Raw genomic sequence first — 26,966 nt, forward strand, 5'->3', positions numbered from 1 at the left:
CAGGTCATTCAGTGTCTACTGTTCCTATTATATTTGGATATGTCAGGTTGATGTAATGAATAACATTTTTATCTTGTAGCGCTAATGCACTAGGTTTGAGTATCTGACAGGACACAATAAGCATGCAGTTTAATCATGCTACATTGGCCCTAGATTATGATGGATATATGACTATGGTATATGATATATGATAAATATGGCATATGACTATGGATTCTGAGGCTGTCTGAGAGACAATGAATCACAAGACTGTATACCATATGGACTACTTTATGGACTACTATATTGGCCATATAGATATAGCTGCAGCAATACTAAATAATAACAATAATATCTTCCAGTGCTTGTACAAGTTTTCTCTGTACTCCCTGGTTTTCTCCAACATCTCTAAAACAATATTGATAATGATGTAAATTTGTTCACCCCAAAATTGAGCTTAGCTTATGGTAGGGTTACTTAACTTTGAGGATATAAGTTTGGGCTAGATTGTGAGTGGTTCTGAGGAATAGCAAGTGGCAAAACTATGCCCTCTAGAAGGTGCTGGAGAAGAGGTCAATGTTATATACCATATATTCCGGCATATAAGACGACCCCCCAACTTTTCCAATTAAAATATAGAGTTTGGGATATACTCGCCATATAAGACTACCCCTCTTCCAACGCACACCAAATAAAAATGAAAAAAAAATCATATATTGGTGCTGTACTGTATGTGGTACCCAGTATATAACAGTATATAGGTGACTGACTGGTTAGATTGGCCAACTCTCCCTCTCCATAAGTGGATTGGTCCGCTCTCCTTGTCTACCCGTTTATCAGAACGGTATGGAAGAATAGATCACGCTGTGCCCATAAAACATGCCTCTTTCACTCTTATGGCCCGCCCTTGTATCCTATTTACCACCTTCTCCGCCTCTCAGATCTCGCATATGTGCCCCTGCGCCGCTTCACCACAGTCCTCAGCAGCGAGATCTGAGAGGTGGTAACAGAATGGGCCGTATTACCCGGCATCAATTACATCCAGTATATAAGACGACCCCTGACTTTTCAGATGATTTTCAAGGGTTGAAAAGTAGTCTTATACGCCAGAATATATAGTAGTAAAATAATAGTCCAATCCACACAAGAAGTTTTGCCTGTTATGAACCACCCCATATTGCCTGTTATGAACCACCCCGTGATTCACTTCATAAAGTTGTGCAATAAAGGACCTCCACCCAGGTATATAGGAAAGCAAGGGGGGGTCTTTATACCCCCTTTGTGAGTCTAACTCACCAGATTCTTTCTTGAACTTTATGCATATAAGCCCTCCATCCTGGGCAGCAACAGTAAAAACCTTCAGATATAAAACGGAACTCGCATAGTGTAAAAAAACTTTAAGATTTATTGCTAAAATGCATAAAAGATCTGCGTACTGGATTTCCAATCAAAAGCGCTTCTGAATGTGTACCAGCACCGCCGCGGTCGGATCTCCGCTCCACGCCACAGTCCCCGCTCTGATTACTTCCTCCTTCCGTCCTGCGTGACTCCTTAGCTCCGCCCTACGCATTTCGTCATTCGACTCATCAGGGGCATGGCACACATACAGAAGTGCTTTTGATTGGAAATCCGGTACGCAGATCTTTTATGCATTTTAGCAATAAATCTTAAAGTTTTTTTACACTATGCAAGTTCCGTTTTATATCTGAAGGTTTTTACTGTTGCTGCCCAGGATGGAGGGCTTATATGCATAAAGTTCAAGAAAGAATCTGGTGAGTGAGACTCACAAAGGGGGTATAAAGACCCCCCCTTGCTTTCCTATATACCTGGGTGGAGGTCCTTTATTGCACAACTTTATGAAGTGAATCACGGGGTGGTTCATAACTGGCAATATTGCACTATATCCCGATTTTTTTGCAGGGAAATTCTATACTCCTATTGGGAGGTCAGGATTGTGATCGCAACTTCTTGTGTGGATTGGATCATTGCTGGAGAGTGTGTGTACTCGAGTGAAGTCTGCAGATCCCCAATATAAACGGGTGACATTGGTGTTAAATTATATAATATTTAAGTGCTGTGGAGCGCAGTCCTTTTCTCCTCGTTTGGAGTAAAATAATAGTATTCGGTCAGTCAAACTCTACCTGAAACAAAAAAAAAACATACCTGGTGCTTCCTCCAGCCCCCTTCAGGCTGTTGGCTTCCCAGGCCACCTTGATCCTTTGCTAGCTGTCCACATAAATCCTTCAGTCACTGCCAGTTAGCCCCATCATGCTCCTGTCGCCAGGAGTGTTCTGCACCTGCGCATGCACAGTTCATGGCGACAAACAGCAACTGGACAATACACCTGAATGGCCAGCGGAGGATCAAGGTGGCCCGGGGGAACAGTGAGGTAGCCAATAGCCTGAAGGGGCTCGGAGGAAAACCCAGATATGTATTAATGCTTTTTCTTCATCCTTTAAAGAAAACCCAAAGTAAACGTTTCTTCCCTTGACCTCACATCTTCGATGTTGCACATACTAAATTACATTATATTTGAAATTGACAGGGACCCTTTTAACCCTTTTCATTATGTTACATTGTGTTTCGATAGTAATATGCGTGGCCCTAATGGGTTAATGGGCGGTGCTCCTCCCGTGCCACTAACAGTAAAATTGCAATGCACTCCCTGTTCTCGGCAACTTTACCAAAGATTACTGCATCAGGCCCAAAGAGCCTTAATCAATCCACTTTTTCCTGGTGATATAAGTTTTTTTCCTAGGTGATATTTTCACTTCTAATCAATAAAATGCCTCTTAAAGAGTCACTTAAGTCTGCTAAAAAAAAGTGTTTTACTCACCTGGGGTTTTTACCAGCCCCCTGCAGCCGTCCTGTGCCCAAGCAGACTCGCTCGGATCCTCCTGTCCCCCACTGGCAGCTACTTAAGGTTTCGCCGACAGGCCCGGGAACGCGAGTGATTCTTCGCGTTCCTGGCCGCAATTGCAGTATAGAGGGCGCTAATGCGGCCAGTAATACGAAGTATCAGACGCGTGGCCAGGCCTGTTGGCGAAAGTGAAAGTAGCTGCTGACTGGGGACAGGAGGATCCGAGCGAGTCTGTCTGGACACAGGACGGCTTCAGGGGGCTGGTAGAAGCCCCAGGTAAGTAAAACTCATTTTTTAACAGACTTAAGTGACTCTTTAAGCCATAAACAAGCAAGAAAACACTCGGAATGTTTTTGACAGTATTTTTTCACTTACTTTTTATTACTTTTTTATTACTTTTATTACTTTTTTGGAGAGTGAAGAAAACTTATTTGAAACAGAAGATGAAAAATGATCTAGTAGAAAACTTAGGAGAAAAAGAGGTACAGACTACCCAGCAAGCTCATGGTGAACCAGAACTCCTAGGAGTATGTAAGGGGCTACAAAGGACCAAAATGCCCTCTTACTAAATTGTTAAGCAAAATAATAGTTTGCTTTCTTAAAACAGAAGGTATTTGCGATAATTCAGGTTGGAGTGAGCATATGATGTCCCCCACGATGCATCACTGCTGAATATGCAAATTATCCCTTGTTGTCCCTGTAAGCTAGCCACACCTCCAGAACAGCTGGAATGCAATGACGTGTCAGCTTGTTAATTGTAGAGAGAGCCACAATAATCAAAAAAAGTGAATTGAATAAGGGCCATAGTAACACAAACCAGTCATGGAGACACTTCCTAAACTCTGTTACACAAAGCTATTCAAGTTCTTTTCTAGTATCCAGACTTTGAGAAGCCAACTCTTTTGTCCCAAAATCCCTATATTTCACTCCCATTCACCATTATTTACAAAAAATTCTAAGTACACAAAGTGGATTGACTTTTTTCAAAATAATTTGCACCCTCCCTTCCCCTTTTGAGGTTCAGGGCCAGTGCTATAAGTATCAATCATATCATGTTATACTCCAAACCAGGGGTGCCCATTAGGTAGATCGCGTTCTACCGGTAGATCACAAGGACTTCATGGTAGATCCCGACACCACTACATTTTCCATTCTGTAAATACAATTGCGGTTCTAAAATTGCACGTAGGTAGATCATTTTCACTTTTGACATTTTTATTTTTGAATTTTTAATGTAGCTCATGAGCCAAAAAAGTGTGGGCACCCCTGCTTCACACTTTCTACTTTAGCTATCGGCTAACATGGTTTCCATCTCTGATGCAATCTCAAGACGACCTAAGCACAAAGCAGGCAGTTTCGGCACCAAAGCTGTGCGCCGCTATAGCACTAATGCTATAGTGCACATCCCACACAAGGGTAATTCGGGGTTCGGCAATTGCTATTGCTATGATTTAGAGGGGGAACGCCGCTGGAAATTTGATTGGCAGCAGGCTGAGCAGCAGCGGGACAATACGTACACACCTATAATGGCTAGCTTGATATTATACTTGGCTGTAATATTAGTGCACCAAAAAAGTGGCCTCACCTCGTTCTAAAGTTCGTGGGGTGAGGGTGGCCATCATATAATGATAAATAGTCGTACTCCTCTTCCAGAGCAAAAGACTGAAAGGCAATCTGGATTCTGTTCTGCTCCTCTCCTACTATGACCCACGTGCAATTTGCACCATTTGGATAGCCGTACGGGAAGCCTGGGCTTTCTATAGTTCCATTCAGTCCTTTTAATGTTCCACCACAGGTGTATATAAATCCTAAAATGACAAAGAATAAAAAAAAATATTTTATTATTTTCAGAGGAACATTTGTCAGGCAAAGATCATTTTTAAACAAGACCAGTCCAGATTCAGCCATACACACAATATGCTTTTAAAGGGAATCTGAAGTGAAAAACGTATGATATAATAATTTATATGTGTAGTACAGCTAAGAAATAAACATTAGCAGCAGAGATATGAGTCTAATATTGTTTCCAGTACAGGAGGAGTTAAGAAACGCCAGTAATCTATGCAAAAGAGCTTATCTGAGCTCGACAACTTTCAAAGTCGCAGAGAGCTCTGTCTTCTGAAGCCTATTATCTCAAGTGTCTATCACTGTATTTTGTTTTTTTTTTCTGCAGAGGAAAGTTCAAAAGTTCACTAGCCTGCTCTGTGAAATCATTTAGAATGCTGAGTGTAATGTGTAAACTGCAAATATTAGAGAATGATGCAATGGTATAAAAAAACTATATAACTGAAAATAAAATATAACTGAAAATAAAAATATGAGACTATTTTCTTTGCTACTAATGTTTTAGTAATTATCTGTACTACACAACCAATTCATTATATCATTTTTTTTTTTGCTTCAGTGTCACTTTAAGTAAAGTTAAAGTGAATCTGTAGTAAAAATCGGACGTGTATGTATGTGCCTTGATCATTCGAAAACGCTTTGACTGATTTCAACGAAACTTGTTATACAGATCCCTTACTATCTGGGAAGATATGTTCTAGGAGTCTCACATCTCCCCTGCATCAGATTTCACCCATTCATGTCAATGGAAAAAAACATGTAAAAGGCTGCCATTCTCACACTAATAAAGCCAGAGTCCCCAAACTTGGCACAGCTGGTCACTTGGTGACTGAGGTAAAAAAAATTGGGGGAAGTGGGTGGGGCATAAAACAGGCAATCACATTTCACCTGTTCATTTTAAGTGGAAAAATGTAAACTGCAGCCATTCTTAGACTGTTAATCTCAGGGTTTTCAAACCTGGCACAGTTGGTCACTGGGTGATTGGGATTAACATTCAGGAAAGTGGGTGAAGCCTACAACAGCCAATCAAAATTCCCCAATTGATTTTTCAAGAGGAATATTTAAACTGCTTACACTGTTAATGGCAGAGGCCTCAAGCCTGGTACAGTTGGTGGTCATTGGATGACTGGGGTTCAATCAGATTTCTTTGCTGGATAAATTGCTTCCATTCGCACATTTTTGATGCCAAAGACCCAAAAGCTCACAAACTTGGTGTTTGTGTGTTAAGGCTTGAAAAAGTGGGTAGAGCCAACAGCCAAATACATACCCAGGCAACGCCAGGTCTTCCGCTAGCAAATAATAAAAACAGATACTTACCTAAGGAGAGGAAAGGCTCTGGGTCCTATAGAGCCTTGCCATTCTTCTCACTTTGCCCTCTTTCCCCCACAGGCTCCTCTGTTTAAATCTTTCACTGCGGGAGGCTTCGGAAGTCTTCAGAAGCACTTGGGCTGCTTAAGATGGGAAGCTCTGTACTGTGCATGCGCAAGCGTGCGAGAGAGGGCGCTCGCTCGTTCACAATACGGAGCAGCCCGACTTCGGGAGCCAAAGTGCTTCCAAAGACATCCAAAGCCAAGACAAAACAGAAGAGAGCAGTCTCCGACCAATTGGTTGGCGACTGCTAATGGGGGAGCCTGCTGGTGAATGCAGGGACCAGAAGAGGAACGGGAGAGCTCTATAGGACCCAGAGCCTTCCCTCTTCTTAGGTGACTATCTGTTGGTGGCCTCCATACTCTGGTCCATTAAGTTATTTTTGGATGGTTAATTTTTATAATGACTTTCGCTTTTTTTGCATAAATAAACAGGTTTGTGAAAGGTCCCCTTTTTCTCAAAATAGTTATGAACAGGTATATATATACTGTATATATATATATATATATATATATATATATATATATATATATATATAAACATTTATTTTTCTTCCTTTTTTCTTCTCTCTGTTAACCAGTAGGTTTAAGCTTAACTTTAGCAGAGCATGTAACATTTCTACAGACATGGACAGGCAGTGCAGCTTTATGCAGGGTATAGAATGTTAAAGTCTGTTTTAGAATTCTCCAGTAAAACATCTGGAGAATAAGTAATGACCTCGGCTTGTTCATTTTATACATTCGTTTTCAGAGAACAGAAGCTAAAGCTGGACATACATCAATCACTTCTGTTGCTGATGCTGATGGTTGTTTTTGACAAATATCAGGTGAGAACGAGAGAGGACTGAGAGGTTCTCATCTAATGAATCGATGATGTGATGCCCTAAGAGCTACTGAAACCTCTTTCTATGGAGACTTCCCTGATACAGTTCACTCTTCAAAATCACAGATCGATATTTATCACGAGACCTTTCCCCCCCTCCTCATCTTGTGTAGCCATTTTTTGTATGATCTAGGAATTAATGTACTTGGCTAAAAGCACACTTATGTCCACTTATGTCCTGCAGCTGTGGAAAAAAAAGCATCAGTAGGGAACCCTATTATTGAACACAAGATGTTTGTTTCCCCTACTATGTTCTTGCTGCACAGCAGTTGATCTTGGCCACCAAGTAAGGGTGCTGTTTAATGACATAATATGAAATGATCCTTCAAAACAATACAAAACCAGTATTATGTTCTTCAAGAGTGCCCTCTAGGGGTAGCCATGGGCAGCTGCTATACAGAAATAAATAGCATAAGAAATTTTAAACCGAGAAACACACTCATTTCTCTTTTTTTAAACAGCAATCTATTTACATCAGTTTTGTTTTCTCTGAAAATAACCTCTTTGCACAATGCATGGGCAGTGAAAAATTCATTTATCATATTGCAACCATGTCCTGTGGTCTGTTGAGACCATCATCCCTGACACTGTCCCTGATGCTGCCAGGCCCACCTCTGCTAACCTCGCCAGGTCTCACAGCTGCAGGCCCCCTTTTTGCTTGACTGGCCCACATTTCACCATGTTGGTCGACAGCATGGTGTTCACCCTCGCATACGTTGGCCTCCATTCCATCACGCTGACCCCTCAGGTTTTGTTGATCTGTAATGCTGCTGTTCCATCACCGGCCCTATATGCATCAAATCCAATTCCAGGTACAACCCCTGTTGTACTTGCTGAATAAATAAATTCTGATTCTGAATGTATTTGATTCAGATGATGTCAAGCATGTGTGGCTGCAACCAGGTGAAGAGTACAAAGACAGGTGTGTCTTGCCCACAGTCAAGCTGGTGGGAGTGTCATGGTTTGGGGGCTGCATTAGCGCCGGGGAGCTAAAGTTCAATGAGGGAACCATGAATGCCAACATGTACTGTGACATACCGAAGTAGAGCATGATCCCTTTCCTCCTTCCCTTCAGAAACAGGGCGGCATTCAAACATCATAATTACCCCAAACATACCTCCAAGACAAACACTTCCTTACTAAAGAAACTGATGGTAATGGTGCTGGTCTGGCCATGCATGTCTCCAGACCTAATCCCTATTGAGCATCTGTGGGGCATATTCAAATGGAAGGTGGAGGAGAGCAAGGTTTCTAACATCAACCAGCTTCATGATGGAGAAGTGGAAGAGGATTCCAGTGGCAACCTGTGAATTAGGTGGCACACAATGGTAGGTACACAAAATATTGACACAATTTTGTCATTATTCACTCAGGGGTGTACAATCTTTTTTTTCTGTCTGCTGTTTAGACATTAACATCTAAGTGTTGAGTTTCTTTAAAGGGATACTGTAGGGGGGTCGGGGGAAAATGAGCTGAACTTACCGGGGGCTTCTAATGGTCCCCCGCAGACATCCTGTGTTGGCGCAGCCACTCACCGATGCTCCGGCCCCGCCTCCAGTTCACTTCTGGAATTTCTGACTTTAAAGTCAGAAAACCACTGCGCCTGCACGCCCGTGTCCTCGCTCCCGCTGATGTCACCAGGAGTGTACTGCGCAGACACAGACCATACTGGGCCTGCGCTGTGCGCTCTTGATGACATCAGCGGGATCGAGGACACGGCAATGCAGGCGCAGTGGTTTTCAGACTTTAAAGTCTGAAATTCCAGAAGTGAACCGGAGGCGGGGCCGGAGCATCGGTGAGCAGCTGCGCCAACACAGGATGTCTGCGGGGGACCGTTAGAAGCCCCGGGTAAGTTCAACTCATTTTCCCCTGACGCCCCTACAGTATTCCTTTAATGGGACAGTAAATTTACACTGTTACACAAGCCTTCCACTGACTGCTCTATATTTTATCAAATAGTCAATTTATGTGTGTGTGTGTGTGTGTGTGTGTGTGTGTGTGTGTGTGTGTGTGTGTGTGTGTGTGTGTGTGTGTGTGTGTGTGTGTGTGTGTGTGTGTGTGTGTGTGTGTGTATATGTGATGTGTGTGTGTGTGTATATGTGATGTGTGTGTGTGTGTGTGTGTGTGTGTATGTCATATTGTAAAAAATGCACATGTTATATGTATAACACAAAACATGCTTCGAGCACTATAAAGACTGTGTTAGGCCTTATTTCATTTTTGTGAAAATTTTACTGGCCATTGGTGAATATATCCCTCTAATTGTAAACGTTGTACCACAGATAATGTATGCCAAAAAAGCATTCTCACACTCCCTTTACTGGGTACAAAGTGTCCACTTTTCCCTTCAATTCAGCAAACATAAAATAAAATATTTTTAGGAGAATAGCTTTTTCATTAAGTAAATGTCTTTGACTTAAATATTTCAAGTTAATCCATAAAAATAATAAACCCAGGGTATTAAGTGCCTGCACACAATCAATTCCACCTGTTACTGAGATCTATGTTACTGAAGGAAGGAATAAAGTGATATATTGTTTAAACCTAATACTACCAAAGGGCAGTTAATCACAGCTAATAACCAAGGCTACTTCTTCTGTTACATATCATTGATGATAGTTATCCTTCTTCTCCCTATCATAAGGGTACACCGAAGAGGATGATCTTCTAGATGACATGGGTTATCTATGGGGAAAATCATATTCATCATCCCTCTATTAAATGTAATCATTCAGGATGTTAAAGAAAATGAATGACTTTGACATTTCTGCAGAACAGGGTGAATTTTCGCTACACTTCATGAAGAACAGTGGGACAATCTGGCAATTCATCCGTCATAGCTTAACAAAGGCATCACAGTCATAATCAGAAACAATGAAACCCGATTCAACGTTGGCGATGCACGTTGCTTGATTGAGGAGAGGCTGCTTGTTGTGCATTATGCTTGTTTGTTGACCTGATTTGGATGAAGGTCGTACTTCTCATTGTTAACAAGGAAAAAGGAGACAAAAGAATTTGGCCTTCTCTCCCGATGCAAGGTTGGAAGATGCATTTATAATTCTAATTTATGAACTGGCAGAAACAAAATACACAATTGTTCTGCCTTCTAGAAAAAAAAGTATTTACATGGTGTATTCCAGGTGAAGCAGTTGTAGATATTAAATAAAGCAAGATTATTTCTCCATGGAAACCAGATAACAAAAAGAGATCTACAATTATTTCTTGCAGACAATGGTAACCAATAAAATGAGATTATAGTCATAATTCCCCTGTCATCCAACAGATTGGCTACACTATTAGCTGCTAAGAGAATATATCTGTTCAAAAAGTGTCTGAAATGGTTAATAAAACCTACTTTAACTTTCCTCTGAGATGTAGCTATGCTGAGAGGAAGGTATATCAGGCTCAGCATAGGTGTCAGGATATTTTTTTCTTCATTTTATGTACACAGAGCAAAGGATAGGGATATTAGGCCAGCAAACAGTACTGGGAGCTTGTCGTGTCGACAGCTGCACTGATTGCAAGCAGTAGATTGCTTTGTCTTGTCATGCACAGATAGTTGACTGGGCTAGATATGACATAACCATGCAATATGGCTGCTTCCACTACTAGGTGTGCTGTAACCTATGAGGAAATTGGGATTTCTTTGGAACAAAATAAGGTGGGATAACTATAATTCGGAAGCCAATTTAAACTGTATATTACACCAGACTTATATTATGTTTTACAAAATCCAAGTAGAAACAAAGCTACTGAACTGACAATAGTATACTGTATATTTGCACTAAAATACAGCACCAAGCAAGTGTTTCATGAGTGGTGTACAAACAATCAAGATTTTCCTGGCCCAAGAGGTATGCACAAGGGACCATTAAACTTGTACACACATTAGATGGTTCTCAGCCAAGGTGCCATTTGGGGCCACCTCTGTAAAGAATCTAGTGTGTATGAAGACCCACGATCTACCCTTTTCCTGATGCATAAGGCAGAGATCTGGACTGATCTTGTCATCTTGTCCAAGCCCATTGTTCTCTCTCCTTACCCATCCCACTTCCTGCCACTCCATTGTGCATTGAATGTCCATCATCCCTCCACCCCCCTCCCTCCATAGCAACATAACTGCTAGTGATGCACCTGTACAGCATCAGGCTCTGGACTGTCACCCAAGGGATTGAGTCCCTCTCCCTGCAGGTGACAGTATATGTGTGTATACAGCGTTTAACTCTACAGAAATCAATTGCTGGGCACAACCACTCTTCAGTGCAACATATGCAAATGTGTAAGGCAGGGGTCTCAAACTCAATTTACCTGGGGGCTGCAGGAGGCAAAGTCAGGATGAGGCTGAGCCGCATAAGGGATTTCACAAAAAAAGTCAATCAGAGGCTCCCACCCCCCCACCCCCGTCCCTTGCATTGATTTTTATTTCAAAATCAAATTCACACTTAAGAGAACTATTTTGCCTATTTTACCTTATAGTTCGCTTCAGTGCTCCCATTACAAGTAATCCGCTGTGTCCCCGCCGCAAAACGAGAGCTGCAGAGCCCCCAAATCGCCCGGGGGGCAATCCGTTGGCATTTCCTGGAAGAGGCAGAGCTTTCAGCTTCAGCTCCACCCCTCCTGACATCAATCGCGGCGCATCGCCGCCTCTCCCCGCCCCTCTCTGTGAATGAAGAGTAAGAGGGGCGGGCAGAGGCGGCGATGCGCCGCGACTGACGTCAGGAGGGGCAGAGCTGAAGCTGAAAGCTCTGCCCCTTTCAGGAAATGCCAACGGATTGCCCCCCAGGCAATTTGGGGGCTCTGCAGCTCTCGTTTTGCGGCAGGGATGCAGCGGATTACTTGGGAGCACTGAAGCGAACTATAAGGAAGCTTGTGCCGACACGGGCCACAAAATATTGTATCGAGGGCCGCAAATGGCCCGCGGGCCGCGAGTTAGAGACCCCTGGTGTAAGGGATGGGACCCTGTAGAAATTGCAAACTGCTAGTGCTAAGTACTTCAGGTACCAATTTTTGCAGCATTTTTCAGAGCAATATTGAATTTAATGCAGGCGATTTGTACAGAAACTGCTATTTCCATAGTGATTTGCAATTTCCACAGGTTTGCTAGTAAAAATGCTGCAACATAGCTTTGTTCAGCAATTGAAATGTTGCAGCAATCCTATTAAAGGGCAAATACTCTAAAAAATGCTGCTGGCACCACAGCTGCAATTTTGGGAAATCGCTGTTGCTACTGTGACATCACCTCCATTGACATTCGTTAATCTAGTGCTTTTGTAATTCCCAGTGATTCCAAAATGCTGTTGAAAGTTCTTTTGTAGGTCCAAGACCTAAGTACACAGGACAATGGGCAGCTCACAGAGGTATGTACCAGTGTAGTGAACATGCCTCCGGTGTGCAGAAAACACATATAGAAAACCGACAGATGAGTGTGCTCCCAGCCTCAGCTTATTACACTCACTCTGTCTCTGCAGACTCCTCCAGCATCCCTACAGTACACAGCGCTTGGGGAGGGGTAGAGAGGCTGGGGGCAGGGCACTGTGCACCCTGCTGAACACTCAATAGGGACTGTCTATAAATCTTTGTACGATTCCTTATCAGTGGCTGAGCAGACACAGTAATTAGAACAACTTTGCAGAGAGCAGAATGTTCTTTTTTTTTTCCTCTGTGCCCTTAGTTGTCAGCCTCTGAGGACAGGGAAAATAAGCGTCTCCTCCCACAGCGCCCCCTGTGGCTTCTGGGCCCCCCTGCGGCTGCATCCCTTGCAGGGTCTATTGTTACGCATCTGCTTCTGCAGCTACAGCTGGGGGCCACATGGAATTAAAGAGTAACTATTAGGCATAAAATCTAAAATCAATTCTATTTTTATTTGATAAACAAAAAATAAGCATGCTAACCAGGCAATCCAAAAGTTAAAAATCACTCTTAATTTTCATCTTAATAGAATATCATTTACCAGGTCCCCTGGCTCTAATTCAGTACATCTGCCACAAAAGAGAAGTTGCAGTGCATGCTATTTTTTTTTTCTTCTTTACTTTCCTCCGATTTTCCCCTCAGACATAATTAATTCAGCCTGATTGGCTGAAGTTGCTTTCACTCCCATTTCCCCTTCCACACCTCTTTTCCTCTCTGATTGGCCAATATTTCTTGTGCTGAGAAGCTGAGAAAGTGACTCCATACAAATAAACCAGGTCTGCAAAGTCACACAATGATTTGTGACGATGCACTTCTTACTGCAGAGCTGTAAGGGAGTGTCTGAAGACAGGGAGGAGGGCGGGCAATGCATACACAATCAGAAACAGGAGAGGAAACAGAGTAAGGGAGGAAATGACATCCGGATTGGCTTCAGACACAGGGATTCCAAAATGGAAACTGACAGAAACAGAATTCTCTTTATTTACTTTGTGAAACTCACTGAAATCAAAATGTGGACAGTGCAATACATGTTATGTAAGTAGAGCAAATATTTATCTACTAATATATGTGTGTGTTTTTTCTGAGATAGTATGACTATGGCTGACAGCTCCACTTTAACAACTGTAGAGAGCTTTGGGGGCCACCATAGAAGGCTTGGCTGGACGCATTTGGCCCACAGGCCAGACTTTGGGCATGCCTGACCTAGTCCTTTTGGACATGCCTGACCTAGTGATTCCAAAATGCTACTGAAAGTGCTCTAGTGGGCCCCAGACCTCAGTACACAGGACAATGGACAGCGCACAGAGGAATGTACCAGTGAACTTGAATATTGGGTTAGGTAGCCTTGACGTTGATAATCTCCTACAATAAGATTGCATTCTTTACTTGAAAGACTCACTAATGTTCACATACAATTTTTTTTTTAAGTTTCTAAGGCATTAAAAATAAAATATGTGATATGTCACGTCTGGAAGCTGCACTTGACTGTAATCTGTGGTGAGCAGTGATGAGCCAAAATGCTGTTATTCTTTTAGCATTCATTTTCATGAAAATAATGTTAAATTCTACTTTAGATCAAAAATCCCTTCTAAAATCATTTTGTAATTTGTTTTTACATTTTTTGCAAATTTTTGCACTAAAATGAAATGGTTTGTCACATTTTGCGCTAAAATAAACAACTGTTTGTGTTTTTGCAGTAAAAATAATTAATTTTTGCCATTTTCAATGCGAAATTTGTAAGCAAGCCTGGTGGTCATGGTCAGTGAATGCCACAGCTACAACTTTGTTACATTTCGGATTTTATGTACAGTATTGTCTAATATTTTGCCACCTTATAAAGTAGTAGTCATATTATAATAATAATAATAATAATAATAATAATAATAATAATAATAATAACAATAATAACAATACTAATAATAATACTAATGATACTACTACTACTACTAATAATACTAATAATAATAATACAGGTAATACAAATAACAATTATACTAGTAAATATAATAATAATTGTAAATCTGGCCACTATAGCTGACTAGGGTGTTTTATATATAAGCTAAATTACCCTAAGTGCTCCCAAATGTGACATATGACCTCTTATAAATAGATTTCCGTGGCTCGGTTATTCTGATGAAAAACAACACTTGACCTTCCCTGTCTGCACTATGGAAATACTGTGCTACTCACTGATGCATCTCATCCAAGGGAAGCTCTGTGTCTCCATAGCAACAACAATCGCTAGGACTGCTTTACTTAAGTAAAAGGTTCATCTGACGGGCGCAGATCCCCTGTGATGCCACAGAAATGCCCTTTACCAATGGCGGTATATGGTCTGTGCACGGCACGCATACCAACTGACATGCAACCATCTGCAGCCTCGCTGGCGAAGCACATAACTTCATATTTTATAAAACAATCAGCTATGATGTTCTCGGCCCTCTGCTGGCACTAAGCATGCAAGACTGTTTACATCCAGGCAGAAGCCCCAAGGTGTTCAGAGATCTAATCATTCAGTTTTTGAATGCCTGGTTAGAGCCCTTGGCTGCAGGTAAGATCTCCAGAGCGCTAGGCTGTGATCTTCTCATACAGTTCAGTCTGTGCCCCACCCAGGGCGGTTTCTAGCCATTAGCTGCACCCCAGGTGAGGAACCAGTGGTGTAGTAATAGGGGCTGCAGAGGTCGCGACTGCATCGGGGACCTTGGGCCAGAGGGGCCCTTCCCTCAACCGCAGTATTAGCTCTTTATTGGTCCTGTGCTCATAATAATTGCTTCTATAGATACTTTGAATGGTAGTGATAATTAATAAGCTGTTCTCCATCCCCTTCTTGCACCTCTCTGACACTGTGGTTGTCCTTCCTTGTCAGGTTTTGGTGCACTGTATCGATTGTTATGTATAGATAGCTTTGGTGGACCCAATGTAAAACTCGCACTGGGGCCCATAGCTCCTTAGCTACAACACTGTGAGGGACCTTTTTGCTGGTTTCACACTGGCAACCAGCATTCTGTGGTGCAAATATCACATCGCATCGGCTGCAGGCCGAGCAGGAAGTGAGGCTCTCTAGTGCTCGCTCACTTCCTGTGGCAGGAAATTGGTATTGCGTGGAAGTGTATTGAAAAAATGCTTCGGCATGCAGCAACTCGATTTAAAATATATGTGTCGCCATAGACTTACATGAATTTCGGTCGCCGCACATGTTGCCTGACAATGCGTTGTTGCCCGTGCGCCAAATAGACTTACATTGGTGTAGCGTTATCCTGCGGCTAAACAGGGTAACACACCACGCCGGTGTGAAAGGGGCCTAAACTTCTCTTAATCTTGTGAATAATCTACTTTATTTTGTTTTGCAGGGAAAAAAACCAAATTAACAGGTTCTACAGAAATATGTTGTTTCTTAACCACTTGAGGACCGAGGTGTTAACCGCCCCTAGTGACCAGGACATATATTACTAAAATGGCCACTGCAGCTTTAAGGCCAAACTGCAGGGCCGAACAACTCAGCTCAGCACACAAGTTATTCCCCCCCCCCCCTTTTCTCCCCACCAACAGAGCTCTCTGTTGGTGGGATCTGATGATCGCCCCCCAGATGTTTGTTTGTTTTTTTGTAAATATTTATTTTATTACATGTTGAATAAAATTTACTATTTTTCTTTTTATATTTTATATCGCTCTCTCCCTCCCCCCGCCAGCCAATCAGCGTGATCAGCTGTCATGGGCCTCAGCCTATGACAGCCGATCACCTCCATAGCAACAGAGGGAACAGCCGTGTCACACGGCTGCCCCCAGTACAGCGCTGCTGCAGATCGCAGCGCTGTACAAAGTAATTAGACACCGGTTTCACCGTCTAACAGTCTCCGAGCAGTGATCCCCGCTCTGCCTTCCAAGCAGGACATGCGTGCGCAGAGTGCACGTGCTCTCCTGCTAGCCCCATAGACGGCCATTCACACCAATGGGCGTGGAGCGGTCCTGGGGCTGCCACACTGCTCACACCAATTGGTGTGGAGCGGTCCTGGGGCTGCCACACTGCTCACGCCAACTGGCGTGGAGCAGTCGGCAACAGGTTAAAGCAATTTTATAAAGGATACACACCTTATTACCAGGCCAGACACCTCACTGGACAAAGCCAACCGAACTCACATAACAACCTCTTTCTATAATTGTTATGAGGGGTGTTAAGCGTTTTTATAAAACAACATTACACTATTTATGTACAGCCTGGGTCTTTACAAGTTAAAATATCCTGGATAGAAAAAAAAATATTAAGCACTAAATCTTGAAAAAAATAATCATTACGTACGTATTAGCCAATCAGGGTAAGGAGCGCATGATAGGCCTAAGCGACAACATTATGAATCCATCAAACCAGCTTGTTTTGTCTCAGCAGTCCAGGCTGGTGATGATTGGGGAAGAGGTAAAATTAAAAATGTGCAGTGTGTGTGTGTGGTACTAATGCAACTATGTGATGCAATCAGAGCAAACATGGAGCAGAATGATCAAAAGATGAGTGGGAGACAAGCATGCACCTAATTAGCTCCTAAGAAAACTGAAACACAGTCTATTAACCTTCTCATCACCTAGCAAATAACTGTTTGTTCATAGATGTTCTTACGGTGATTGCATCCTATTAAAGGGTTTTTTTCTGGATTCTGGATTACTGTATATACTCGCTATAAGCCTAATTTTTCAGCACAAAAAATGTGCTGAAAAGTCACCCCCTCGGCTTATATGCGAGTCAGTGGAGTAGAACTGATAGTGCAGTAGGTTTTGTTACTGGCAGAGGAGCATAAGGATCTTGCACTAGTGATCCTGCACTTGCCAGCTGGCTTCCTGCTGTGTCTGTGCCCCGCATCCCCTGCAACATGGTGTACAGAGTGCGCTACTCAATACTACCTGTGTCCCCTGGCTTGTGGAGCAGAGCGTGCAAGCAACCTTTTCAGTGGTGCAATTAGCAGGGATTCTTCCTGTGTGGCAATCTCTGTGTCTCATATCTATGGCGCCATCTAGTGGCATCTTGAGACACAACTGTATCATCCTGGGGGCACATCTGGCTATGGGAAGGGAAGCTGACATCTGGCTTCTGTGGAGGGGGCTTATACGTGAGTCAATCACTTTTGCCTGTTTTCTTAACGAAAAGTGGGTACCTCAGCTTATACATGGGTCGGCTTATATGCGAGTATATACGGTATTAAAAAAAAACCCCGAAATGGACAATTACCTGGGGCTTCTATAGGCCCCCTGCAGCTGTAATGTCCTGCGCCATCCTACGATCCTCCTTTTGCCGCCGCCGATCCCGGTCCACTTAGCTGTCTGACGCAACTGTGGGAGCTTACTGCGCAGTCGCTGTATGAGAAAACCTTGTACTGAACCTGCACAGTAAGCTCCCGATGACCCGAGTAGGAGCGAGCATTATTTGTCTAATTAGATGAATAATTTAACTCTTTAAAGGACACCGAGGTGAAAATACATAAAATAAACAATTGTATCTATCCTCCTCCGAAAAATGACTTTTTAAGATATTCCACAGTTTTATTTAATATTTAAATCTACTTTTTAAGTTTTTACTGTTTTAATGTTTTTGCTTGATGACACATGCATTGAAGTATGCCAGAGCTAAAATCTATGAACTATTGTATGACCCTTTTTATATATTTCCTGCTCTCAGAAGCCATTTTCTGCTAGGAAAGTGTTTTATGACTGTAATGTTTTATCAGTGAGGGTCACACTGTACTCTGGCCAAGTCCTGACTCAGACAGGAACTGCCACTTACATACTTAATGTGATCCATACCATTACAAATTTCCCGCCGCTGCAGTGCGGCCATAATCTTCCTTGCCTTTGCATTCACCAACAGACACACCTCCAGTCTCTGACTGGATAGCTGGAGAAGGGAGCATGACCTCATCCAAGGAGAAGCCAAACAGCTGCCTGCTAGAGATGGGCTGTTTCAAGCCATTTTGGTGCTCCAGGCTTATTGTTCCTCCAATAATGTGAATAGAAAGCTCATAGCCCATATTAATTAGTTATACAGAAACCAATATCAAGCTGTGCCTGGATTGCCTATGCCTAAAAACAGCCCTGCGTGTAAGTTTCACACTCCCTTCCAGAGATGTCCAGTCAGAGGCTGGAATTGTGCCTGCTACTGAATGCAGTTCAACGAAGTGGTTTCAGGAAGATGGCAGTGGGTTGCACTTAATGGATGAGGGCTACTGTGGCAAAGTGGGTGAATTTGGACGTGACAAGAGCCCCTGTTACTTTTTTTTTTAGTTGTGCCCTGCAGCACTTTGTGTGTGTGTGCATACAGCGTTTGTGAACAGCAGTTTTAAGATCTTGCCACACATCCTCGATTGGATTTAGATCTGGACTTTAACTGGGCCATTCTAACACATGGATATGTTTTGTTTTAAACCATTCCATTGTTGCCCTGGCTTTACGCTTAGGGTTGTTGTCCTGCTGGAAGGTGAACCTCCACCCCAGTCTCAAGTCTTGTGCAGAGTCCAAGAGGTTTTCTTCCAAGATTGCCCTGTATTTGGCTCCATCCATCTTCCCATCAACTCTGACCAGCTTCCTTGTCCCTGCTGAAGAGAAGCACCCCCCAAGCATGATGCTGCAACCACCATATTTGACAGTGGGTATGGTGTGTTCAGAGTGATGTGCAGTGTTAGTTTTCCGCCACACATAGCGTTTTGCATTTTACCCAAAAAGTTCAATTTTGGTCTCATCTGACCAGAGCACCTTCTTCCACATGTTTGCTGTGTCCCCCACATGGCTTGTGGCAAACTGCAAACGGGACTTATGCTTTTCTGTTAACAATGGCTTTCTTCTTGCCACTCTTCCATAAAGGCCAACTTTTTGTGCAGTGCACGACTAATAGTTGTCCTATGGACAGATTCCCCCACCTGAGCTGTAGATCTCTGCAGCTTGTCCAGAGTCACCATGGGCCTCTTGACTGCATTTCTGATCAGCGCTCTCCTTGTTCGGCCTGTGAGTTTAGGTGGACGGCCTTGTCTTGGTAGGTTTACAGTTGTGCCATACTCCTTCCATTTCTGAATGATCGCTTGAACAGTGCTCCGTGGGATGTTCAAGGCTTTGGAAATCTTTTTGTAGCCTAAGCCTGCTTTAAATTTCTCAATAACTTTATCCCTGACCTGTCTGGTGTGTTCTTTGGACTTCACGGTGTTGTTGCTCCCAATATTCTCTTAGACAACCTCTGAGGCCATCACAGAACAGCGATATTTGTACTGACATTAGATTACACACAGGTGCACTCTATTTAGTCATTAGCACTCATCAGGCAATGTCTATGGGCAACTGACTGCACTCAGACCAAAGAGGCTGAATAATTACGCACACCCCACTTTGCAGTTATTTATTTGTAAAAAATGTTTGGAATAATGTATAATTTTCATTCCACTTCTCACGTGTACACCACTTTGTATTGGTCTTTCACATGGAATTCCAATAAAATTGATTCATGTTTGTGGCAGTAATGTGACAAAATGTGGAAAACTTCAAGGGGGCCGAATACTTTTGCAAGCCATTGTGTGTGTGTATATATATATATATATATATATATATATATATATATATATATATATATATATATATATATATATATACACACACACACAAATGCGCACACGCATATATACATGCTCGCGCACAGAATAATACTAAGTTCCTAGCTGCTGCAGATGTGGTTGGTAAAGTGATTGCTTATTTTATAACGTGTCATACTTCTGAACCTTTCTTTTCAGCTTGACAAAATCAAGACACAAAACAAAACCTTGTTCCATATTAACATTTGGTGGCATCTTTGCAGAGCGGAGCAGTGAGCCAATGCACCGGGGGCCACCCACACATATCCACAGAAGATGGATGCGCCTCTCCTTCCTACAAACAACTAATTGAAGATTTTAATGTATTCTCAAATTAAACATCTCCTAGAGGAAGCCGGTCCACGCCGGCACCACCTCAGCTTTCACACGAATGCAAATTGCACGACGCCTTCTGCATATTTATCTTCTATTCATTCATTTACGCCGCTTCGGTATGAACACTTCACTGAGGATTAGATTGCCATTGTTTTCCCAACAATGCCGCAGTCCCCGAAACCTTCTCTTTTTCACCGCAGTCTGGGCTCCGGCCTGCTCTCAATAATTACACACGGGTAAAAAATGACTTTGTGAAATGGATAGTGTTTAAGGATAAGTGGAACCTGATCATAACAATGATATTTTACAATATAACCTACAAACAACACGTGAGAAGTATTTTACTCAGTATTTCTTTTTTAAAATGGTTTTGTAAGACATCCAAGCACAGTAGAGTCTCGGTTATCTGGCACCCATGAGGATCGGCTGATGCCGGATAAGTATGGTTTCTGGTTGCTTATGATGAGCGAAATGACCTAATTACGATTACACAAATTGTTGTTTAATTCACAAAATTACGATTACGTCTGCAAAATTTCACATTTAAGCAAAATTTCATAATCCCGAACGATTTTCATAGTTAGGATTGGTTCCGTAAAACAGAAACAAATCGGAATTTCATGTTTAACCACATTATGACCGCCTAACGCCAATCGGCGCCCGCTTGGTGGCTCCCACAGGATCGCGTAACACCAATTGGAGAGAAGTCCTAGGGGGCGGAGATTGCAGGGGATCACGTGCACCGATGCGCATGCACCCCCGCTTAAAGGGAACCAGAGACGGCCAGAGAGGGAAAATGAAAAAATATTTCATACATACCTGGGGCTTCCTCCAGCCCCATAAGCCCAGATCGCTCCCACGCCGCCATCCTCTGCTTCATCTATCGGCGGTACCGGGTCCCGTCACTTCCGGCGGACGTGGCCAATTGTCCGCATGCACAGGAGCTCCCTCCATACCCTTACGTATGCGACTGCGCAGTATGGAGCCGCACGCGTACGGGTATGGAAGGAGCCCCTGTGATGCGGACAAATGGCCACGTGCTGCCGCCGACTGGCCAAAACTACGGGACCCTGTACCGGCGGATACAGGCAGCGGAGGATGGCGGCGTGGGAGCGATCTGTGCATATGGGGCTGGAGGAAGCCCCAGGTATGTATAAAAGCTTTACTTTACTTTATCTCTGGTTCTCTTTAAAGGAGTCATCAGGCAAACTGACTTATGTGTAAAACATGCATGTCTGCGTGTAACTAACCTTTTTTTCTGCTGGTTCGCGTCCTCCTTTCCCTTTATAAATGTATCAATTTGCCGCAGTATGCTTCGTCTGGGACCAGGCCTCGAAGTCGGGCTCCCCAGCGACCCAGAATTCCTTTGGTCAAGCAGACGAAGTACTGCTTTCCTAGCTTCGGGACGCTAGCGCAGTGATCTCCCAATGTGTGCATCCGTACGTTGAGGTACGGCTGCACACGCGTACTGGAGCCGCCGGAGGAGGGTTTGAGCTTACCTTCGTTACTCGCAAACTCAAATCCTCCTCTGGCGCTCTAGTACGCGTGTGCAGCCGTACCTCAATGTACGGCAGCACGCATTGCGGACCAACTTCCCCCTGCACTCCACAGAAAGGAAATGGGAAGTTTTGCTACTGACAAGGCAGACAATTTCCGGGGCACGAAATACTAACGGCACAAATTGCGGAGCCGTCTTCACGACTTTTGAAGAAAAAAGTCCTCAAGAGGTTAATGTGGAAATTTGTCCTCAAGAGGTTAATGTGGAAATTTGTCCGTTCTCAAAAGCGTGTGTTCCAGTCCAGAGCCTCCCAATACATTTAAAGTGACAGCACGTGCAGGGACCTTTGCATTATCAGATATTGCAAGGCCCAAAACCAGGTGTCTCAGCATGCATGACCGCTAAGTGCACCTTGACAAAGAGAACCTGTCTTAGAAGTGGCTGCAGGTATCAAAGTAAGGACCCATTCACACTTGAGCAGTTGGCCGCGATTTCGGCAAAACGCTCAAACACTAGCGCTTTTTAAAAGCGCTAGTGTAATGAAACCCTATGGGCCCATTCTTACTTGGGTGATTTGCGCTAATCGCCACAAATCGCCCAAAAACGCTAAACGCAAACGCGTAGCCTGCACCATTTTCAGACGATTTCCCGACTATCGCGTTTAGTGCTATAGAAGCGCTAAACGCGATCGTGAAAAAATCGCCAAGTGTGAATGGTGATTTTTTTTTTACGTTAATCGCGCAAAATCGCCATAGCAAAATGCTAGCAAAAGCTCTAGCGTTTTGCGATCAGCAAGTGTGAATGGGCCCTAAGGGTTAGGAATCCAGGCCTGCAAATGACACTTTGTAGACGGACTGTAGTGGGAGAGTAGTCTAACGCTCTCTAATAACTAATTACAGGATATAAAACGTTTTCATGGTAGAAAAAAAACTTCCCAATGCAGGAAAGGAATAAAAAGGCTTAATAGTTTAAAATTGGAGCTGTACAAAAAAATTGTCATCATTCAGCTGAAACAATAAGACATTTCACATTTAATTTGACATTTTTAAACTGGGATTCCAAGAAGGTCTTATTTAGGATTAAAACTATAAAAAAATAATTATACAATTATTTATCTCATCAGATTATCTTGAGGTTTTCTTTAAACTGGACCTGAACTCCTGCACAGGACAGAAGGAAAACATAGAGAAATGCACCCTGTATGTTTTTAGAGAGATTATCCTGTCTAATTACCCCTCTGTGACTAATCACAACTGTAATTTGATCTCTCAGCTGTGCCAGCTCAGGAACCTTATCTGCCTTGGCAGAGCAGCTAATTCGTAAACGCAGGCTGTTAACCCTATGTTTGTTCCATGAAAGCAGGAAGTGGACACCCTGCAGACTAATTGCAGGATCCGTATCATCTGTAACAAAGAATTGTTTTTTCTTTAAAATTGTGTACTTTTTATGCTGTTGCTTATCTTTTAGAGCAGAGAAGAAGTGCTGAGTTCAGGTCCGCTTTAAAGTGTACCAGAAACGATAGAACATAAAAGTTGTATACATACCTGGGGCTTCCTCCAGCATAAAACTTTTATGCTCTATTATCTCTGATTTCCTTTAACCTCCTTAGCGTTCTGGACGAGCTGAGCTCATCCAGTAACGCCGCTGTGCACTGCTCTTTGCACAATTTTTATTTTCAAACACGCAGCTAGCACTTTGCTAGCTGCGTGTTTGTTTCGCTCGCTAACCGCTCGCCGCCGATCCGCAGTGAAAGAGAGCCCCCCCACAGACCCCTTGCGCAGCCTGGCCAATCACCGCCAGGCTGCGCTATGGGGTGGATCGGGACTCCCTGTGACGTCACAATGTCGATGACGTCACTCCGTTCATCACCATGGCGACGGGGAAGCCCTAAAGGAAATTCCGTTCAGAACGGGATTTCCAGATGGGCATGATCGCCGGCGGCGATCGGAAGGGTGGGAGGGAGAGAGCAGGGAGGGGGGAAATCATGTAGCTAGCGATAGGCTAGCTACATCATAAAAAAATAAATTGGGCGAAAAAAACCTCCCGCGGCTGCACAGCCACGGGAATCAGATCGCCTAGCAGATTAAGGGTAATGTAAGAGTATTTATGTCCTTGTGCACTGTGACCTCTCAAGCTTCGTTCGTGATCGAGATCCTGGGTTTCCAATTACACTTGTTAGAAGCAAGTTGCTCCCACCAATCCATTTTGTTGTATGAATAGGGAAGCATTTTCCTGAAAAACTCATCTTTAGCTGAAACTGGGCTTTTTTTAAACACCTACGAGACCAGTTTTGGCCAACAACTTCCCCAATGGCATTGAGAAGAATCAGTGAAGTGGCTCTTGTGTGTTGACTGAAAATACATTTCTTTAGCCGCCAGCAACCACTGACCTCCGATCTTGCTCCAGCACAGCTATAAATCCCGATCACAGACATAAATACCCAGAGGAGACTTGACCTTTGCCGTCGCCAACACTTGCGTTGAAAATGTATTGGAGCCTTAAGATAGCATATTCAATTACACGTATTAGGAAACCAGTTATCCCTCAAGTCTTAAATGCCCGCTTGCTGTATCAAGTATAATAATACTGACTTTAATCCAACCCCGCTTAGGAAACGCAATTATCGCATTGTCAGCGATCTCCCGTGATACCGCTGAGATTGACAGCTCAGGGATTTTTGGGAGTACACGTGGAGTGAGCCGTTCTAAGAACAATTCGAACAGAAACAGAGCTTCGTTATATTTCATTAACCCGGGTGACACCGAGCCGTGTAATCCACCTCTCGGAAAATAACAAGTACAGGGGATTTTTAATCACGCACAACAAAATTAGAACTATGACAGTGGTTGGGCGTGATCTCCTCTCCGACTTACACCATCGTTATCACCGGCACGGATGTCTCACTTAGTGCTCATTACTACAAAGCTATGACATACCACGCTTTGGCTATTAATTTTTCCATTGTCTAGCCTACTGGTAGCAGCTAACATTTCATTAGACAAAGACAAAATGTACTTGTCTCCACATAGACAGAACTTTTCTCATGTATTTTCTTACCTCGGGCTACAAGATTGTGAGATATTTGAAATTATAATATTATATTTTATAGTTATGTCATCTTGGAACTGTCTTCATTTTTTTTTAAAGAACACTCTAAGGCCTCACTCACATTGCATTCTGCTCACTTTAGCGTTCGCATTGGGCTTTTTTTGCTGTGTTTTTTGTTTAAATTCCCGGCACCTTGATGGGCCTTGCTTTTTTGTGAAAAGCGTTTTTCTAAGTGCTTTTCCCAAGCGTTTGTTTAATTCACTCCCTGACGCAAGTGAGGAAGTGAGCTCTTTGACCCGGAAAATAATAAATACAATGTATTTATTCTTAAAAACCGTGAACGCAATCGCTGCACAAAGCGATTTTGTGAGCGTTTTGCGTTTTTCCTAGACCTTCCATTGAGGCCAAATCACCTAAAAAAATGGTACATGCAACGCTCTCCTGAGCGGATCGGAAATGAATCACTCAGATGTGAACTTTCTCATAGAGACTCATTGCACAAGGGCTTTTAGGGTGTTTTGAAAAATCACCAGCACTTAAAAAAAAAACATAAATAGCCTTTAGTGTGAACAAGCCCTTATATGTATTTCCGGCCTGAAGTCTAAGATGAAAAATTTGCATTATTAAGGATTTTCATATAGCAAATATTTATGACTTATTGTTTAAACTTATCCTGATTGGATCACCATAAGATCCTCCCCTTTTAAATAAAGCAGAACTGAACTCAGAACTTCCTCTCTGCTCTAAGGACTCTTTCACATTAGGCAACGTGTGGACAAAACTGTGCTTATCTACTTCCTGCTTTCTTGGAAACAATCATATTGTTAACATCCTGTGTTTACCAATTAACCCTCTGCCATGGCATTCAGTTGACACAGGTGAGAGCTCAAATTACAACTAGTGATTAGTCACACATAAGGGAGAATTAGAAAGGTTAAACGCTCTACATACATACAGGGTGCATTTTTTTTCTTCTGTGCAAGAGTTCAGGTCCTCTTTAATAGCTAAGAGGTTAGTCGCATCTCTTCAATCCATACTGAACTCTGCTGCTACCTTCATACACCTTTCTTCTCATTCCTCAACGGTTTCCCCTCTTGACCAAGTTCTTCGCTGGCTGCAAATTACCCAAAGATCCAATCAAACTCCTAAATCCAACTTGGAAAGTTCTCCTCCTCCATTCATTTCCTCACTAATTTCCAGGTAACACCCCAAATGCAACCTTCACGCTGAACTCAACCTTCTTTTGTCCTCCACTTCAATCATTCCTATTCATTCATGTTTATAGGACTTCTCACAAGTTTCTGACTTCTTCTGGAACTCCATCCAAAATACATTTGCTATTCTCCAACCTTTGTAATATTTAAGAAGATCCCTAAATCTTTCTTTTTCAAGGCAAGCATGTAATCTAACATAGGTCATTACCTCCAGTCAGTGGGAAAGAAAATGGTAACTTTATGAATACAGGAAGAACCTAACAGAAGCAAGATCCTGCAGAAACATATTACTGGAGACTCAAATACATTCGATATTATATTATATATTTATAATATGTATATTATTATATAAAAAAACACAGCATAGCATCCCACTCATATAGTCATTATGCTGTAAGCAGGAGATCAGTCTTTAATCAACACTGCTTGTTAAATTTGCTTGTGCTGAATGAGTATTTGTATACCTGCAGCAGGGAGAATTCTGATATAAACACATTACATGTACCCTCAGTGAACAATCTGATATCATAAGTGTCTTCAAGCAACAAACACTTGTTTTGTGCTTGGGTGGGCAATTTTAATCATCTATCAGTTACACCCTTTGGGCAAAGGACATACTTTGCCCAAAGGGGCAAAGTATGCTACAGCAAAGCATTAACCCCCTACCCAATCTTAGTACTTGCATGGTTACACTCTCTACCCCCTTTACGGATTGTGTCTTTGTGATATGCGGTGGCATTTTCCGAGGAACCAATTAGCAGAAAACTTCTTTTCTATTTGACCCAGGAAGAGTCTTTGACCCTCTTACGGCCTCACGGTTCTGCACACAACCTTACTCTTTGGAATGATTTGCATTGCCTGTACTGATGTCACAGTAATCACAGACTAATGGAAAAGAACATTATTTTCATAACTCATCTATACCTTGTTTT

General features: G+C 42.8%; 1 protein-coding gene across 1 annotated transcript in view; it reads right to left on the bottom strand.

The window, feature by feature from the left end:
* Nucleotides 1-26,966, bottom strand: part of CSMD3 (CUB and Sushi multiple domains 3) — a 1,539,978-nt gene that overhangs the window by 1,339,637 nt on the left and 173,375 nt on the right. The window contains exon 2 of the mRNA XM_068237930.1: nt 4,425-4,647. Coding sequence (XP_068094031.1) covers nt 4,425-4,647 — 223 coding nt within the window. The remainder of the gene's footprint in view (nt 1-4,424; nt 4,648-26,966) is intronic.

This window comes from Hyperolius riggenbachi, chromosome 5 (genome assembly GCF_040937935.1).
Source record: "Hyperolius riggenbachi isolate aHypRig1 chromosome 5, aHypRig1.pri, whole genome shotgun sequence".
NCBI lineage: Eukaryota > Metazoa > Chordata > Amphibia > Anura > Hyperoliidae > Hyperolius > Hyperolius riggenbachi.